Source organism: Elephantulus edwardii, unplaced genomic scaffold (genome assembly GCF_000299155.1).
Source record: "Elephantulus edwardii isolate Elephantulus edwardi_28Jun2011 unplaced genomic scaffold, EleEdw1.0 scaffold00066, whole genome shotgun sequence".
NCBI classification, from domain to species: domain Eukaryota; kingdom Metazoa; phylum Chordata; class Mammalia; order Macroscelidea; family Macroscelididae; genus Elephantulus; species Elephantulus edwardii.
The window spans coordinates 10,086,292-10,105,793 of NW_006399816.1; the positions used below are offsets into that span (position 1 = coordinate 10,086,292).

Here is a 19,502-nt window from a genome sequence, read left to right on the forward strand (position 1 = left end):
CCGTGGCATCTTCCCTGTGCTGTGCAAGGACGCAGTGCAGTCAGCCTGGGCTGAAGATGTGGACCTCCGGGTGAACCTGGCCATGAATGTCGGTATGTGGCTGGGCTCCCAAAAGTTTAGGGATTGAAAGTGGGAACCCCGACTGATCACACCTTGTCCTTGCTAGGAATGGTCTCGAAACTGAAACTCTCCCTCTCGACCAAGGGCCCAATGCAAGAGACCCTGATCTGTGCTCATGACTGAATTTTCTTAAAAATTGACCAGCTGTGTATGTCACTGTGGCCTTTGTCCTTGTGAAGAATGTCACAGGATGTGAGACAACAGCTACTCTGACCTTGGGCAAGGCATTCCACCCCTTAGAGTATAAAATAAATGATGTCCAAAGGTCCCTGCCAACTATGCCATGCATGCGATAAGGAAGTCTCAAGAGCTCAACCTCCTGTCCTGTCCTGTGTGTGCATGTGTGTTGCGCCACCTTGTGGCTTGAGAGAGTAGCAGTCAACAGCACCACCTACCCCATCCCACACACTGAGCTGTGGTGCGGTCCCTGCCTCTCTTGGCTTTTTCTCATTAGTACTCTCTCCTCTCTTCCTCCAGGTAAAGCTCGAGGCTTCTTTAAAAGTGGAGACGTGGTCATTGTGCTGACTGGGTGGCGTCCAGGCTCCGGCTTCACCAACACCATGCGTGTAGTGCCTGTGCCATGATGGACCCTGGGGGACGTCCTCCAGCCCCTGTCCCATCCTCTCCCCACAACCCATCCATTAGGCCAGCAACGCTTGTAGTGCTTACTTGGGATAGTGTGGCACTGGTGGGCTGGGACAACAGGGAAGAAAGACAAAGTTCTGTGACACATGACTGTTTGTTAAGACCCTGGTTTGGTGAGGTAACTCAGGCTGACTGCCTTCATCTTTCTCCTCTCGGGCAAGGGAAGAATGAGGGGTGCAGGACTGGAGGCCCTGTGCTTATTTAATGCAAAAGGTCAGCGATTCCCTCTCCTTTGTGTTCAGTTCCTGTAGAAAATTCAGTCCTGGCCTGGGGTCAGGAAATAGCAAGAGCCAGGGCCGAAGCCACGGGGCAGTGGTTAAAGTGTACGCAGAGTGGCCTTGGCCCTTAATCGCTTCTGCAGTCCTTCAGCCTCCCCTGTTCTCACCTTGTTCGTGTATTGGGCACTTCTCTTTCCTGCACTCCATTCAGCTGTCTCTACAAACACTCCTCCCTCCACCTTCCATTTTCCCACTACAGCCACCTCCAGGCCTGTTGCTATAGAGCCTACCTGTATGTCAATAAACAACAGCTGAAGCACCTGTTTCCTCTTTTTTTCTACTGGGAGGTTTAACCCTGCTCTCTGAGCAGGATAAAAATGGCAAGAGCCTTGGGTCTGGTGGTAGGTGTTCAGACTGCCTGTCATCTTCAGGGCGCAGGGCTGCTCAGGAAAGCAGTAAGTAGCTCACTCTTGTGGGGTGGGGTTGGGGTGTCTGTTACCCCCTTCACACTCTAGGGAGGTAGGATTACTAGATGGGGAAATTTCAATGTTTATAGACGCTTGTGTTGCTCACCCAGAGGCCACACACCTTTCTCCTGTGCAGTTTACACCGTCAGAAATCTAGTGGAAAAGTAGTGTATTTGGACAAAAGCTTTGAGGAGACAGGGCAAAGGGCCCCATGAGTGACAAACCTTCATAACTCTCCTTTAGGGTCTTAAAACTAGGTTTGAAATGTATGCTCTTGGAAATGGAATCAGGATTAAGCTTCCAGAAGTAGACCTGGGCTCCTCTTGTGACCATCCATTGCTGATACCCTTGTAGCAGGGCCTTGCTGCTGGGAAAGTGCTGGGAATGGAACCTACTCTTCTACCTAGTGGGAAGAGGTGTCCTAAATGAGTCCATTTCATGATTACCGTGTCGTCAACCACCAAACAACATCCTGTGTCTTCACTACCCTTATTTCTGGCCGTCACTACAAAGAAGTTTCTAGTGGGAGAAGGACTTTGAGGGCATTCTAGTCTCCAGGCAGACTTGTTCTTCCCTCTGGAAGGAGATTGACGCTTTTCCAGAGTTTGGAGAAGGTGGTGGAGGGCAGGAATAGCTTACTACAAGGCAGAGGAGTATAGAAGGTATGACAAGTACGGCACATGACCTGTGCTTATCACCACTGGAAAGGAAGTCAGTTTCTATTAACCATTGGCAGTTCCATGGCCACCTGTAGAAGAGGCTTCAGCAAGTAAATAGTTACAAATAGTTTCATATTTAAGGACTCATGGCTCAAGGGTTGCTGAGGGGATCTTGCTCTGTTGAAAAGGGGGAAATGAGCACACACATTTTTATCTGTGAAAATGCTGTGATGTGAAAAGTAGAAGGTGAACCTCGTCCTTTGGAGCTTACATCTACCTCATGGTGGATCCTCTATCCCTTAAGATTTTCCACCTTTGCCCATATCCCTAACACTTCATGTCCACCTGGGTTCCCGGGTGATTGGGTGGGAGCCAGTCCCTGATAAGGGACGTTTCTCTTGGAAAAGTGGAGGGTCAGTGAAAGGAAGACCCTTCAGGAGATGGATGGAATAACAGGTTGACATGACAGATTGTGAGGGCGCAAGCTGTGGCAAGGCTTTTTACTTGCTGTTCAAAGTGTCCTATGCGTGGAAACCAATGGTGACAAATGTTTGGACACGGGCCTGATTTCGATTCTTGCCATCGGCACTATTTCCCCTACATACCACTTCGTTGCAGAGGAAAATCAACTCCTGCATCAGGAGTGTGGACAGGGATAGGTGAGGAGGCGCCCACCCCGTCTGGGGCGTGGGTCGGGAAGATGTAAAGTCCTAGCCGGGCGGGGCGAGGTGGTGGGGGGCGGGAGGCACTGCCCACCGGCCGGGCCTGTCCCGGGCAGCAGCCAATGGGCGGGCTGAGGCGGGCACGCCCCGGGCAGGCAGGGTCCCGCGGGTGCTCGCGGCGCAGTGATGACTGCCCTACGCCGGAGCGAAGTGGTGGAGGCGGACAGGTAAGGGGACTGCGGCCCAGGCCGGGCTGGGGCCCAGGAGGCCGCCGCGAGGGGCCGCTGCCGGGCGGTGTCTGTGAGCCTCTGCCTGCCGGGCACGCGCTTCCCGGGCGCCGGAATGCGGGCTCCGGGCCAGAGCCGCGGTGCTGCGGGGCGCCCCGGGGCCGCGCGGGGTCCTGGATATCCACGGCGGCTCCGCGCCAGGTATCCAAGCCTGGGGGCACAGGGATGATCCTGGCAGCACCGAGCAGGGCAGGGAACCTTCCCTGGGACGACTTCCTGGGTGCTGTCTCCGCTCATCTGTTCGCATAGTCATTCATTCCTTTCCCAGCCACATCTACTTGCCTTCATCCCTGTCCCCCTCCCCAAGGCTGTTGCTCCCCGGCCGCCTCGGGAGGAGTCGGGCCCTCTGCTCGCAGCCGGCTCTGCCCTTGTAGCGGCCCGCCGCTGCTCGGGAGGCGCGCGGAGCTGTCCCAGCACGACTCAGCCGCACCCGTGCGCCAGGCTGGTCCCCGCTGGGCGGGCTACGACTGGCTTCCCAGATCTGGTCCAGAGTTGCCCTGGGAGGAAGGAAGGCGCTTCCATTTGAAAGCTTGAGGCCCTGGTAGTGGGATTATTTAGAGAGAGACAGACACAGCTCTTACATAAGGGGACGTGATCCTGCTCCTCCTCAGGTCCCCAGCTCAGCCTGAGCTCGGGAGGGGAGCAGGGCAGGCCTGGCCAGGCAGGTAGGATGGATGTGTGAGCCCACAGCAGCTCCGGAATGGGGTGGGGGAGCCCTCGGACCAGTCCTCAAAGGAGTTACTGGGGGACTTTCTTGCTGTCATTTGCCCTCCTTTGCTTACTCTCAACCACTTCATGGTTGTTCAAAGGTCCCAGTACTTGCTCCTTGCACCTTGGCTAAGGAATTCCTTCCCTGGCACCCAGTGTTTCCTTTGCCTCTTGTACAACTCCAGCTGGCTCTGAAGTCTGACTCGTTTCAGAATAAAGATTTAAGGGGCTGGGGAGAGGTAGACTAGAGGGGTCCCATACATCCTGCAGGGGGTGGTCAGGCTTGATGAAGGTGGGCTGCCATGCGCTATAGCTAGAGAATCTGATCCAGTCCATGCTGGTAGATACTGAGGTCTGAGGGTAGAGTTGGACAGGCCAGTTAGGCAGTGGCATTGAGGAGCAGCCTCAGCAGGCCTCTTTGGGGGCAAATGGACAATCCCAGAGAGCAAAGTGGACAGAGGCTAACACTGAGCTTCCAAGATAGCTTCTCCTTAGACCAAATCTAACTTTTCCTTCCTCACTTCTCCTGGGTGGATATTTCTGAATAGCTTGGAGAGAAACAGCGTGGGGCATCCCCTCTTATCCTTCATGCCTTGATGCTGCTGGTTGCCTTCAGCTGTCTGAGTCTTGGTGGAAACCAGAGAGAATTGTGTGCTAATCATCTCCTGGAATGTTCCCATGACCCTCTAATGTTGACTTTACCCAAGACAAGTTTATGCCAACCAGCCCCGTAAAGCTCTTCCAGGAGCTGCTGAGCTCTTAGCTCCTTTTCAGTGGCTCCACCCCATCCTTAGTCCTTAAACTGTTGAAATGCCACGTACCCTATTTGTCAGACCAGCATCAGGAGCCTCACTCTGGAAATCAAATGGGAGTTCTAGGGCTCATGCTGTCCCTGTTTTGTTGTGGCCTGGGGCAAGTCACTTCCCCTCCCAGCACCTCCTTCACCATCATTTGGAGATTGACCTGTAAAAAAATCCCTCAACAAAATAACTTTATAAGGACGGCCAATAGGCTTTCTAAGATTATAAATCTTTGTAGAAGCGTATAGTGTGTGTCTACATCTTTCTTCTGAGGCTGGTGGGTTCAGACAGCTAGTCTTTTGGTTAGTAGCCATGTGCTTAACCACTGCACCACCAGGATTCCTTGTTTTTGATGGAACCGACTCATAGCTGACCCTCCAACAGGTTTTCAGAGGCAAGAAGTCACAGGAGGTTGCCCATTTTTCTTCCCTGGAGCAGCTGATGGATTTAAACCTGTGTCTTTGAGTTTGTAGTATAGCTCCTACCACTAGACCACCAGATCTCCTAGACTCCCCTAATAAAGCCCTTCTCAAGGCCAGTGTTCAGTGACTCACTGTAAACTCGTATGTGTCCTCCTTCAATTTCTGAAGATTTTCTTTCCAGTTTCTCCTTTGCTATAACTATAGTCCATGGGCTGCACAGGAAGCTAAGGCGGGGTGAGCAGCATTCTTCTTCAGTGGCCAGTGTTTAAATATGAACACCGGCACCAGAAAATAGTTTGCCTTTCTCTCTTCCTGAGCTGTGAACAGATTTTCACCAAATTCTGCAGCACGAAGCCAACCTTGGCCACTGTGCTGCTATTCAGCTGGGCTGCAGGGCATCGATGTCACCACCTGTTATCACTAACCTTTGAAGCCTTGATTAATCTCCTACCTTTTTAGTAATGTCAGAAAGAGAAGGAGGGGAGGACAGAAACTCCTGGGAATGAAGCTTCCTGTGTTATTAAGAAGTGACAACTTTCCCTCAGATACTCCTGTGCAGATGACCTTGTTCCCAAGAATATAAGCCACCACAGGACAAATTGTTTCATTCCTCTCTCCTCCACGGTGACTACAGCTGAAGTATAGAAATACGGGCTCATAATTTAGGACTAAGGAGCACTGATGACTCAGTGGTTAAGCACGCCCTTCACACCCACTTCTCATAATCAGAAAGTCAGCAGTTCAAACTCACCTCAGGAGAAAAGACCTGTTGATCTGATCCTGCAAATATTATAGCCTGAGGAGCCCCGCCGGGCAGTTCTCTTCTGTCGTATGGAATTGCTGTGAGTTAGAAATGACTCACTATAGAAAAAACAAACAAACAAATAAACAAAAAAGTAAAGGGAAGCTCTGGTAGCCTAGTGGCAAGGAGCTGCAACTGCAATCCCAGAGGCGCACGGTTCGAATCCACCAGATGCTCTGCCGGGGAAGGAGGGACAATCTCCTGTACCAGTCAGAGCTGATTTGATGGTATACTCACACAAAAATAATAAAATTTTAAAAAAATTTTAAAAAAAGTAAAAAAAAAACACCAAAACACAAAAACAACAACAGAATAATAATAATGGAAAAAAAAAAAAAAGAAATGACTCCCTGGGATTGAACAAAATTTAAAGCTGAAATGTGTTAATAGCTCATAGAGGCTGAACCAATCTTTAAGTATTTGTCCTAAGTTTTGTGTCCTCAGGTGATATTTAAAATCCACTAGAAAAATTACATAGTTAAGATTTTTTAATAGACATTACCTTGAGGTTGGTACTGGATTGGTTTTAAACTGTAATAAAAATCACATAAAACATTGGTTTACATCAAACAAGAATTGCATTTCTCTCTACAGTGTTGACACGAAACAGCAAGGGTATAGTAACGGTCAAACTCCTATTGGTATTTCATTTTGCTTGAGTCCTCCATTTCTCTGAAGTAACAGGCTCTACCCTCATGGGGCAGGGGTTAACATGCTTAATTCCTAACCATAAGGTTTGAATCTACCAACTACTTCATAGGAAAAGGTGTTGCTCTCTGATTCTGTAAAGACTACGGCCTTGAAAACTCTGTGAAGCAGTTCTGCTTTGCCTGATAAAGTTACTGAGAAGTGCAATCGACTGATCAGCACTTGATTAGACCTTGGGTTTTGGTTAGACCAGAGCAGCCAGGTGGCTGGAAAACCTAAACAAACAAACAACAGTGACTGGTTCTAAGAAAATTTCCCCCCTCTCCTTTATAGGAAAGAGAGAGAGAGAGAGAGGGAGAGAGAGAGAGAAGAGTGTTTCTAATATGTGTTAGCTTTAACCAAGCTGCTCACAACTTGCCAGTGATCACTTGAACCACAGAAACTTCTGAAAACTGTTCTAAATTTTGAAGGATAATCCAGAAAATCTTATTTTGTAATAGCCCAACAAAATAGGTTAGGATGGACACTCTTATTACTGAACTTCTATCACCAAACCAGCAGAAAGATATTTATGTTTTAAATCTTTTTATACTGGAAAATTTAAAACATATGCAAAAAAGAGCAAATATTATGATCAGAGGTATGTATAGATTACTTTAAAAAAATTATTTGCTTCTAAGTTTGTATGCATTGTTTCACACTATTCTTCGTTCACATTGTGTTTCATACATTCTCATGCATTATGTTTTATAAAATCAGTCAGCATTGGACCTTGTCCATCATTACCCTGTCTTTTCGCCTGAATCTTCCTCTCTTCCCCCACCAAACTACAACGCTGTGGTTTCACCCCTACCCACCCTCAGACCTCTCCACCTTGGGTTCCCATACATGTTTTACTAGTTGTCCTATTTTTACAATAATGGTCTTGTGTGGTATTTGTCCTTATGAGACTGTATTAGTTCACTCAGCACAATACACTCCAGCCTCTCCCATGTTACATGCATAGTATTTTTCGAAATTGTTGCTCCTGTGTGCTGCATAGTATTCCATCATGTGAATGACCAGAAATATTTTTTGTTGTTGTTTATTTTTGTTTTAACTGGGAGTCCATTATTGCTGCACATCTGCTGCAGCTGTTACAGATTTCATTCGCATCCTCAACATTTGTCTGTGGTGATTGTTAACACTGTTTTAGAGACTGGATGTGGAAATCATTTTTGTTGATGTTCAAATTGTCCCATTGTTGCCTCATCTTCAGATAGTCTCCTGAGTAGTTCTGATGTCACAGTGGCCTTTGATGGCTCTCTGTTTTCTGGTGTTAGATGTTCTAGTCTCATTTGTAAATTTTTTTACTTATAATTGGAGTTTCTCCATTTTTCCAGAGAGTGCTGGTTCTTTTCAGCAGGAAATGGTATTTAGAGACCACAGTTGAAGTGCTGGGGTGTTTAGTGCTAGCTGAGTGTTTATTTTATCCCAAGTGTTTTAAATGTATTCCTTTTAAAAAAATCTACATGTTTCACAATAACCACAGAGAGGTTGGGTTTTCATTCATTTGTTGTTGAACATTTTCCTTCTTCACCCTCCCCTCTTCCTCCCTCCCCTAATCCACTTTGCAATGCAACTCTTGTTCCAGGTTGTTGTCATATATATAATGACTAACCATACATTCCTCTCTCCCAGTTCTCCCCCTCATCTGTTCCACTGCAGTGTCCATTTTCTATCCACTATTTCCCCCTCAATACCTCTGTCAGTTCTATTTTATAACCACAGTGTTATGCAGTATTTGCCTATTTATAACTGAGAGATTTCACTTAATATGATGTCTTCCAGGCTCACTCATATTGTGTAGTTTTACAAGTTCATTGTTTTTCAATGCTGCGTAATTAGCAGCTTCATGATGGACTGAGGAGAAAATGAGATTGTTGATAAGTTCAGCTTGCTTGAGTCCACAATCTTTGGCATCAGCAATCAGGAACTCAAAAGACAAATTTCATTGGGAAAATCTGCTGTCAGGGATCTCTCCAGAATACTGAACAGCAACGATGTCAGTCTGGAGACTAAGGTGCACCTGATCCAGGTCATGGTCTTTATAATTACTTGCTAGGCATCTGAGAGCTGGACAAAAACTAAGGATGACAGAAGAAGGATTGATAGCTGGACAAAAACTAAGGATGACAGAAGAAGGATTGATGCTGTTGAGTTGTGGTGCTGGAGAAGAATGTTGAACATACTGTGTGGACGGCAAGGAGAACAAACCAGTCTGTCCTGGAGAAGGTGGAACTGGGCTGCTCCCTGGAGGCAAGAATTTTGAAGCTCTGTCTCACATACTTCAGGCAGAAAGTACCTGTCCTGTGAAAGGGACATCAAGCTTGGAAGGGTAGAGGGAAAGCACAGGAGAGGAAGACCCAGGATGAGAATGATTGACTGGGTGACTGGAGAAATGGGATTAGGTCTGTTGGAGATGGGCAACTGGGCTGCTTCCATCTTTTTGCTATTGTGAATAATGCAGCAATAAATATACATTAAATATACATTGTTGTTGTTATGTGCCGTTAAGTTGCTTGCGACTCATAGCGACCCTATGTACAACAGCCCTAAACCCTGCTCTATCCTGTGCCAATCTCACTGCCTCTGACACACCCATCCTGATTACCCCAGTCACTGAATCAATCCACCTCACAGATGGTCTTCCCCTTCTGTGCCGTCCCTCCATCCTCCCAAGTATGATGTCCCTCTCCAAGGACCGGTCCCTCCTTACATGTGTTAGATGAAGCCTCAGAATCCTTGCCTCCAAGGAGCAGCCTGGTTTAACCCTCTCGAGGATGAATCTGTTTGTTTTCTTGGCAGTCCAGGGTATATTCAATACTCTTCTCCAGCACCACAGCTCAAAGGCATCAATTCTCCTTCTCTCCTCCTTAGTCATTGTCCAACTCTCTGATGAGTTTCTATTTTAAATCTATTTTGTTGCTGATTAAATTAAAGCAGAATTTCCTATGTACTGGGGAGACACAGTCTACACTGAGCACTGATACAAGATATTCTCTTCCTAGAAGCATGTGCCTTGGTTCAGGCATGCACAGCGATTTCCCCCATACTTCCAGGAGTTCATAGACTTGGCCTGGAATCCTTGATGGGACCCCAAAGGGATGTGATTTCTATTAGGCCATCAGCCTGGATCCATAATGGTGGAAAAAGACAAGAGAACTGGAAACATCTAGGTGTCCCCATTTAAAAGCAGCAGGTGGGGGGGGTGAATGGACTTTTCAATGTTAGGAGACTCTGAGGACACTCAGAAGAGAGGATACAAGTGGTCGTAGCCCAGACTCTGTACTGGAGGGGATCCAGTTTTATGAGTGTAGGATTGTTCCTTGGTGAGTAAGTAATTGCTCTAGCTAGATGGAAAGTTCTGAGTTGAGACAGAAACGTTGTGGGTGTTGGAAAGATCTAAGAATCAGGGCTTCAGTGATGTAACTTACAGATGATAGTTACACGGAGCCGCACATTTTACAACACCTTCTGCCTAACTGACCTGACGGTGCAGCGTGTCACACTGGACTTCTAACCAAAAGGTCACCAATAGTTTCTGCACTGTCCCTCCAGCTTTGAGAACACAAAAGACAAGGCCCTTCTGTGACGATTCAGCCCCACCTGTCAGGAAAAAACTTTTCCTTTTCAGGGTGCAAAGTTTATTTTTAAAAAGAAACTTTCTACTCTGAAGTAATTATAGATTTCCTATGCAACTGCATGAAGTAATACATATGAAATAATAGAGAGCTCATATACTTTTCATCTAATTTTCTCCAGTGATAATATCCTACATAATCATATACAGTAACACAATCACAAAATTAACAGTTGTAGAATCCGTTGACTTTATTTGAGTTTCAACAGGTTTGTGTGTGTGTGTGTGTGCGCACATCACCTGGTGTGCTAATTAAGGCTTTTCTATTATTTTTTATCTTTAATAATGTAGAATTATTTTTAATAATAACTTACACTTTTCATTGCTGTCTCCCATTCATTGTTGTTGTTGTTATGTGTCGTCATGTCACTTAAAACTCATAGTGACCCTATGTACAAAAGCCCTAAACCCTGTTCTATCCTGGGCCAACCTTATTGTTTCTGACACACGTCTATCCCTATTACTCCAGTCACTGAGTCAATCCATTTCATCAAGGGTCTTCCTCTCTTGCGCTGTCCCTCCTCCCTTCCAAGCATTATGTCCCTCTCCAAGGACATGCAACATGCCCAAAGTATGTCAGACAAAGTTTCAAAATCCTTGTCTCCAAGAAGCAGCCTGGTTTCACCCTCTTTAGGATGAACCTGTTTGTTCTAGCAGCCCATGGTATATTCAATACTCTTCTCCAGCACCACAGCTCAAAGGCATCAATAAATGAACTGTAATTAGATCTATTTTATGTTATTCCTGTTTGGTTCGTTTGTTTTGTTTCTACTCTTTCATACACTTCAGTGAACATTCTTATACATTCAAGTCTATGTCTCATTCTTAATTATTAAAAGAGGAAGTATGGTACCTATGTATAAAATCTGAGAACCCCCTCTCCATTCCCCACCCCTGCCAAACTGCCCTAGCACATGGGAGTGTGTGAGAATGTCCATTCAATACTAAGTGCTATTTTGTAAGTCTTCAAGGTCTAATAAATTTAAAAATATTTTTCCTTTTCATCTTCTTTATTACTTCTGTTGATTTTTAAGGGAATCTCAATCTAGTTTTAAGAAAAACTGACCAAACCCACTGCCACTGAGTAGATTCTGACTCCTAGTCAGCTCCGCCAGGTTTCCAAGGCCAGAGATCTTGACTGGATGGACTCTCTCATCTTTCTCCCAAAAAGCAGCTGGCAGAGTCAGACTGCACACAGTTTAATTAGCGGTCCACTAGGTTGCGATACACCACCCGAGCCCTTTCCTGTAATAAGTTCAAACAAAAGATGACCATCTAGAGTGAAATTACTTCATAACACTCCTCTCAGACATCATCACTGTTGTTTGATGTTCACCGCTAAACAGTGATTCCTCCCCCCTTTTGTCATGTAATTCTAATTCTATAATACTTACTGATCTGGACCTATTTTTTGCTAAGAGTCACAGTATATTTCAGATATTTCCCCTACATATGAGCACATATTTTTAGCCAGTCGCATAGCAATCTACTATCGCAATTCATCATATAAGTGAACTATTGTTACTACTCACTTCATAATTATTAACTATGTTGTGGTTGCATAACCTACACTGTGTAGATGATACAACTTTGATTGCTGAAAGTGAAGGAAGAGGATTTGAGGTATACTTGCTGTGGAAGATCAAAGGCTACAGCCTTCAGTATAGATTGCATCTCAACATCAAGAATACAAACTTCTACCACTGAACCAAGAGGCAACATCATGATAGCTGGAGAAAAGATTGAAACTGTTAAGGACTTCATTTTTTTGGATCCATAATCAACACACTTGGTACCAGGAATCAGGAGATCAGGAGATGTATTGCATTAGGAAAGTCTGCATTCAGGGACCTCTCCAAATTACTGAGAAGTAATGATGCCAGTTTGAGGAATAAGATTTGAGGATTCAGGCTATGAATAAAAATGACAGAAGAAGAATTGATCCCTTTGAATTGTAGTGGATTGTCAAAAGAACAAACAGATCTGTACTGCAATCCCAGAGGTACACGGTTCAAATCCACCAGATGCTCTGCCGGAGAAGGAGGGGAAATTTCCCTCCTGTACCAGTCAGATCTGATTTGATGGTACACGCACAATAAATAAATTTAAAAAAAAAGAACAAACAGATATGTTACGGAGAAAGTACAGCCAATATGCTCTTTGGAGGCAGATGTAACAAAACTTTAACTCATACTTTGGGCGTTTTGTTAGGAGAGGCCATTCCCTGGAGAATATCATCTTTGGAAAAGTGCAGGGTCATCAAGAGAGGAAGACCCTCAACCAAAAGAATTGACCCTGCAACTGCTGCAGTGGGCTCAGGTTTGTCAGAAATTATGAGGATGGTACAGGATAGGACAGGGTTCCGATTTGTTGCTCATAGGGTGATTGTGAGTCATACGCGACTCAGTGGCACCTAAGAACACCACCATAGAGTTGGAATCAACTCTTAGTTGACCCTCCAGCAGGTTTTCAGAGACACTAAATTACATGGAAGGAGACTGCTCATCTTTCTCCCTCTGAGAAGCTGGTGAAGTGGAACCACAAGCCTTTGTGTTGTCAGCATAACTCCTTCCCATTAAGCCATGAGTGCTCCTTATTGTTAATCAAATGTATAGAAATTTTTTGCCTGCTTGTCCATTTATTTCAAATTCTTGAGAATAAGGCTTTTAAATCGAAGAATTTGTACTTGGGGAATTAGATATCTGTCAAGACAATTAAATGTTGTTTTAGAAGTGGAATATAAAGAATGACTGTTTTCCACATTCCATATTGAATACTGTCATTTTTTTAACAATAAAAAAGATAATTTTTTGTGAATGCAAAATGCAGTGCTCATATTTTTTACCTACTTTGTATTATTGTTCTGTTTTTAAAAACCTACTTGAATGAGTTCTTTTTTTATAATAAGAATACCAATTCTACACCAGTTTAAAATCTGGTATATGAAAGTTTTAATTTTTTAAAAAGTTTAAAATTTTTATAATTATTTTATGTGTTCTGTGTATCTTGTTTAGAAAAACTTTTTTGGCATTAAAAATTCTCCTCTATTTTAATTCTTTATAGATATAGGAAATATTTGCATGTTTAATCCATCTAGAATGTATTGTGAATAGTATGAGGCAAGTAATTTCTTAAATACCATTTATGAGACTATACATTTCTCTTTTACCTTAAACACTTTCATTTTTATTGTTAGGTGCCAAGAAGTCAACTGCAACTCATAGCAGCCCTATGACCAACAGATCTGAACCCTGCCCTATTCTGCACTATCTTCACCTTTATAATAAACACCTTTGTTACATACTATGCTACATACTATATTCTCATTTATCCATAGGTTATCTTCTGGATTTCCCCTTAAATTCTGTTAATCTATGAATTTTTCTTAAGGTAGCAAATACTTAAATATTATAATTCTTTAGCACTTAGTTTGTTTGACATCAGATAAAATTTGGTGGTTGTTTTTTGTATCAAGGACTTTATTATATGTGGCTACCAGTGTATATAAAAGAATTACTACCCTTGTGAAATAGAAACTTATGAAAATTCAGAGAGGTAGATGTTAAGAACTGACAAAAGTAGAAATCTGTATATTGTGGCACATGTGTTGTAAGGATAAGCTTTTGTACAGGCTTCCTATTTAGCTCTCCTTTGAATATTCACTGGTTCTTAAGAGTGGTTTAGGAAATCTTTGTACTTGAAGATATTCCAGTCAGTAAGAGGTCATGTTGAGCATTCTGCAGACAGAATTGTTTCAAATCCGCAACTGCCTGGGAAACCTTGACGGGGTGGAGCCCAGCCTCCAGTCAAAGCAGCTGAACCACTTTCTTCACAGCGACACCACTAGAAGGGCCAGACGTGGCGAGATAGAGAGTGAAGCCCATTCTCCTTTCAGGCTAGGTCTCTGTGAGTGTGACTCGCCAGGCCAGACAGCCAGGTTTGGTTTTTTAATTGATATTTTAATGAAAGTTTATAGAAAACATGGATTGGTTCCATTCCTTCATTTTTGCACCTTTTCCTCCCTGCCCACTCCTTCCTCCCACCAGTTCATTTTTCTCTTTGGAAAAAAAAAATCAGCGATCTCTGGTGGCTTAGTGGCAAGAAGCTGCACTGCAAGCCCAGAGGTACGTGGTTCAAATCCACCGGATGCTCTGCTGGAGAAGGAGGGACAATCTCTTCCTGTAGCAGTCAGATCAGATTTGACGGTACCTACACAAAAAATAATAAAATAGGGGGAGGAGTCTTGGAGATGACTTGCTCTCTCCCAGATCTGTGTAATAAAGTGCTTATGGATATGGCCAAAATAAATAAATAAATAAAAAGTTCTTTAATTGTTGTACAATCCCCCACCCCAGTCCAACTTTACTATGCAGCTCTTATTCTGGACTGTTGTCATGCAAATAATACCTAATCATATATTCCATTTAAGCAGTTCTCTCCCTCATCTGTTTCAATGTAGTGTACATTATTTGTTCCCTCTTTTCTTAGTTTCTCCCCAATCCTGATGTCAGTCCTATTTTATAACAGTGGCATTTATGCAGTATTTGTCCTTTTGTGACTGAGATATTTCACTCAGTATAATGTCCTCTAGGGTCATCCATTTTGTATATTATTTCATGAGTTTCTTCTTTTTCAATGCTGCATAGTATTCCATTTTGTGAATATACTAGAGCTTCTCTATCCATTCGTTTTTTTGATGGGTACTTGGGTTGTTTTCATCTCTTTGCTATTGTGAACAATGCAGCCATAAACATGAGTGTGCATATACCTGCTTGGGTGGTGGTTATGGTTTCTTTAGGGTCTATTCCCAGTAGTGGAATTGCTGGGTCAAATGGAATCTCTATTTGCACCTTTTTGAGAAAGCGCCATATCGCCTTCCAGAGTGGTTGCACCATTTTACACTCCCACCAACAGTGGGTAAAGGTCCCAGTTTCTCCCCAACCTTGCCAGCATTTATTGTTTGCATAACATTTGTTTTTAAAAACAACTTTGCATTATTTGTCTTCTTTAAAATTTTGCTATCTTTTTATTCCTTTATAAAAAGATAGTTTTATTTGTTGTAGTTCAGAAGATACACAGCAAAACATATACCAATTCAACAGTTTCTTCATGTACCATTGACACCGATTATGTTCTTTACATTGTGTAGCCATTCTCATCCTCCTTTTTTAAGCAGTTTTTCCCCCACCAGCATAAACTCACTGCCCCCTTAAGGTTCCCATTTTGTCTTTTGAGTTACTATTTTATTTTGGAACTCTTAGATAATTTTTAAAAGAACATAGTGCTCAAGGCTGAACTTTCCCTCTAAAATTTTCCTATTCTTTTTTTTTTTCATTTTAACTTTTTTTTTTTTTGGTGTTTTTAATTCCAGAATCCAGTGTGATCATCCCTTACCTACCTAATTCCATGAGTAAGATAATTTTTTTGTTTGAGGAGAGCTTGGGAGAGAAGGGCAGCTTGGAAGTTAGGAAAGACACAACAGTGAGAAAGGGATCTTAGGAACACTTGATGGAGTGGTGTAACTACAAGCCAAGGAATATCAAGGAATGCCAGCAACCACTAGAAAGTAGAAAAAGACAAGGAGAACTTCTTCCTGGGAACTTCAAGAATGGACATGGCTCTATTAACACCTTGATTTTAACTTCTAGCCTCCAGAATGGAATTTATCTAAGGCTGGAAACAAGAAACCAAGATGCCAATACATACTTTTCCATGTCCCAAGACTATGGCTAAGTGTCTGCAGGACGCCCCTGAAGTAGAAGGGGCAAGGATAGTGGCAGTGGGCTCGGTAAATATGCAAAACAAAGTCTTGAGGAATGGAGAGATGAAGATGGGTTGGTTCCAATTTGAAGTCTTTGGGTGAAAAAGGAATTGGTTCCCAAAAGACTTGGAATGTCTGGCTTCTTAGTCCTAAAAAGGAGCAGAGGGAGAAGTCTAGCTTAAGGGGCTGGACACCTACATCACTTTAGGGTCCTTCCCGTAGTCCTTATCTGTCTTAAGAGAAAGAAGCAAAGACAGGAAGCTGCTGGGGGATGGCCACAGTGGAGGGACTGACAGGAGGGAGAGAAAAGCCTGCTGGGGCTGGAGGAGTATGAGGGCTCCAAGGGTCTGGTCTACCTCTGCCCTCAATTAGATCCTGCCAAATTCCCTTTCTCAGACATCAAAGAATGATCACACTGGAGGAGCAAAAACCTTTAAAACTATCCAGTTACTCAAAAGTAAGACTAAACCTAGGAGGGGGTGATGTATGTTGTATATCTTGTGGAGGGCACCAGGACTACCTATCTGCACCCTGGGTGCTGAATATGAAGACTTCGACTATCTGTGGGATCAGGGGCACGACTGCCAGGGGCACGGTGGGCCTTGCTCAGCATGGCCAGGCTCTGTTCTCGGAAGCAGGCCTGTTGGAAATCCCCACTTAGGTAATCCACTGTTTACATCAAGCTGTTCTGGCTGGCCACTGGACCGCCCCCGGTCCCTGCTCGGTAGTGGGCCCCAGCAGCAGCACAGTCGAGGGGTGCACCTGCAGGCTGCCCACCATGGAAGGGCATGGTGAGGTCCTGAGAGCCCGAGCTGTCGCTATTGGGAGTGGACAGAATGTTGTTCCACAGGGGTTGAAAATAGTGACCATTGGGGTAGGCCAGGGGAGCTGCCAGGCCACTGACTGGTGGGGATGGGGTTGGCTTCTCCAAGGGTGGCTTCAGATGGAAGGACTGTGCCAGGCAGAGTTCCTGTGGGTAGGCAGGGGGCTTGCCCACAAAGCCAGGCCCTGCCAACTCACGTCCTGCTGCATGCTTGCCTGTTAGGCTAGGGGCTGCTGATGTCCCACCAGCCTCGCTGCACATCTGCTGTAGGTGGGCCAGCTGGTGCTGGTTCCAGGCGACTGACTTGAGGTCGCTAGGGTAGCCAGTAGGGGCACGAGAGATGCCTGTGGGCAGGTTGACAAGGCCTGTGGCAGGCAATGCAGCTGTAGCCGCATGGGTGTGCTCCATGGGATTGACCACACAAGAAGGCATTGGTGCAGGGACGCTGTGGGTCGATACACGGGTACTTGCATTGATGAGCAGACTGCGGCTAATGGGGCTGGGGTTGGCGATCTGGCCCTCACACACTGAGGTAGTGCTGATACCTGCCCTCGTCTGGCAAAACTGGTTGATCTGGTGCACGATGCTGCTCAGGTCCGGTGGCTGGTTGTGCTGCAGGGTGGCCGCCATCGAAAGGGGAATAGTTGAGGTAGACACGGTCACATTTGGGGGAGCATCTGAGTCTGGCATCTTCTGGCCTCCATGCAATAAGGGGTTGGAGGGGTGCTGGAGACCCTGGTGGGCCAGGGCCTGAGGATGGACCAAGCCCTGGGTTTGGGCCATAGGCTGTGGGTGGCCCAGGCCCTGAGGCTGCTGGAGGCTCCGAGGATGGGACAGCGCCTGGGGTGGAGGCATACCCTGAGGGTGCTGCAGCGTCTGGGGAGGAGCATGGGCCAGGGTCTGTGCATACTGCAAGGCCTGCTGGCGGGCCAGAGCCTGGGCCTGGGGGTGGGTTAAAGTGCTAGGTGCCACAGTAGCATAGGGTGCCACTGGGGGGTTCGTGATGGCCTCAGGGAGCAACCAGGTTCGGGTGCCGTCAAAGTCTTTGAGTATGCTTTTGGCTGGCACTTTAACAATGGCAAGCAGGCCTGCCTTGGTGGCAGCCTGAGTCGGGTAAGGGCTGTAGCGCTGGGCTGATGTGTTGAGGCCGTTCACAGTACGACGGACGTGTTTCCGCTGGGGAACCTTCACGCTGTTGGGGAAGATTTTTATAGTCAGTGGGTTGTTTGCAACCTTCTTAGCATACGCATCCAATTCAGCTGGGGTAGGATAGTGAGCAGTTCTCATTTTCTGTGTAGTGTCCCATTTCTGAAGTCCAGTGTTCATCTGCGTGTGAGAAAGAAGCTGAAAGGACAGGTCACCTGGCCCTTGTAGACAGGCTAGCATGGCAGATTGGCACCAACACAACATGAGGAAGTCACTCACATTTGCAGACATGCTGTGAGAAGAATCCTCCAAAAGAGTAGAAGGTGATAGCAGCTTTAAAAAAGGAGATATCTTCAATAAATATATGAAGAGATGAAGGGCGAACTGTCGATGACTGGGCCCGGCCCTCATGGCTGCTCCGTAGTAGCCCGCCGCGGCCGCCACCGCTGCTCGACGACCCGGCCCCTGAGTCACCGCCGCCGCCGTCCAAAATTTTCCTATTCTTACATGTGTAGTCTTCTAGGTAGGTGAAATGTAAAGAAATTAATTTATCAAGAACACATGTCCTATTAGGCCTGGGTTACATTTATAAGTTGAGGTGAATCTGGTTGTTGTGTGGTGTTTTTTGTTTGTTTTTTTTTAATTTGCATTGTCCCCCAGATAGCAGCAATCATCACTTTTTTAAAGTCTTCTGTTATGTCATTGAAAGTTATAGTTTTTAATCCACAAGATTCTCTGCTGGAGAAGGATGGGTGGTCTTCTCCTGTTCCAGTTGGATCTGACTTGATGGCACACACACACACACACACACACACACACACACACGTTATCGTTTTCTTCACATAAGTTTTCTATATTTGTAAAGCTTAATCCTACTATTTTAGAGGGTTATTTTTACGATCATTGTGAATAGACTGTTTCCCAACTATATCTTATAATATATAAACTGTTTATATAATTATGTAACTGTTGATTAAAGCTCTCCGGGGAAAACTATTTATTCTTATGTTAATTTATAACTTTTGGGATAGCAATTAAGGCCATAAGAGTTAATTATGTGTTTATCCTTATAATTGCCTTGCCTAGCCCAGTGCCCAAATATATGAACATCTGAGCTACTCTCTTACAGTATTTTATTTTTAAAAAATAATTTCTTTTACTGGTTGTTGAGTATACAGCAAAAACATTCACCAACTCCAGTTTCTACCTGCACATTTCAGTAACTTTGAGTACTTCTCTTAGAGCTGTGTAATCAGTTTCACTCTCATCGCGTTTTCTAGGTAGTTCATTATCTTCAAAGAATAATTCAGCCTCTTTTTAATGTGTAACCGCTTTATGTACTTACTCCCTTTCACTTTTACTTGCCGGTTTAAGATATTTTAGCCTCATTTGTGCATTCCAGATGTGGAGTCAGCCATTTCTCCAAGGAGCCCTGGTGTTCCCTGGAATGGCCAGAACCTCCAGAACAATGCTGAATTAATAGTGGGGCGAGCAGTCATTGCTGGTGGGTTCCCCTCAGCTAAACAATCTAAAGGAAGTGTTCTCAAGACAGCATACTCCCTGAGACTTAGTCAGGAATCAGAACTCTTGTTTGGGGCGCTGTTGGAGACGTGGAGCTGAGCTCCCAGGAGCCTGTCCCAGGCCTGAGAGCC

The 19,502-nt window shown here is 44.9% G+C and overlaps 2 protein-coding genes and 1 pseudogene across 2 annotated transcripts in view; 2 read left to right on the forward strand and 1 right to left on the reverse strand.

Annotated features, from left to right (window-relative positions):
• Positions 1–704, forward strand: part of PKM (pyruvate kinase, muscle) — a 16,995-nt gene extending 16,291 nt beyond the window's left edge. Inside the window, exons 9-10 of the mRNA XM_006888396.1 lie at positions 4–92; positions 598–704. Coding sequence (XP_006888458.1) covers positions 4–92; positions 598–704 — 196 coding nt within the window. The remainder of the gene's footprint in view (positions 1–3; positions 93–597) is intronic.
• Positions 705–2,706: 2,002 nt separating this feature from the next.
• On the reverse strand, positions 2,707–18,090 carry LOC102873776 (annotated as a pseudogene).
• Positions 18,091–18,240: 150 nt separating this feature from the next.
• The window catches only part of GRAMD2 (GRAM domain containing 2), a 35,784-nt gene continuing 34,522 nt past the window's right edge, over positions 18,241–19,502 (forward strand). Inside the window, exon 1 of the mRNA XM_006888397.1 lies at positions 18,241–18,373. Within this exon, the coding sequence (XP_006888459.1) occupies positions 18,241–18,373 (133 nt within the window). The remainder of the gene's footprint in view (positions 18,374–19,502) is intronic.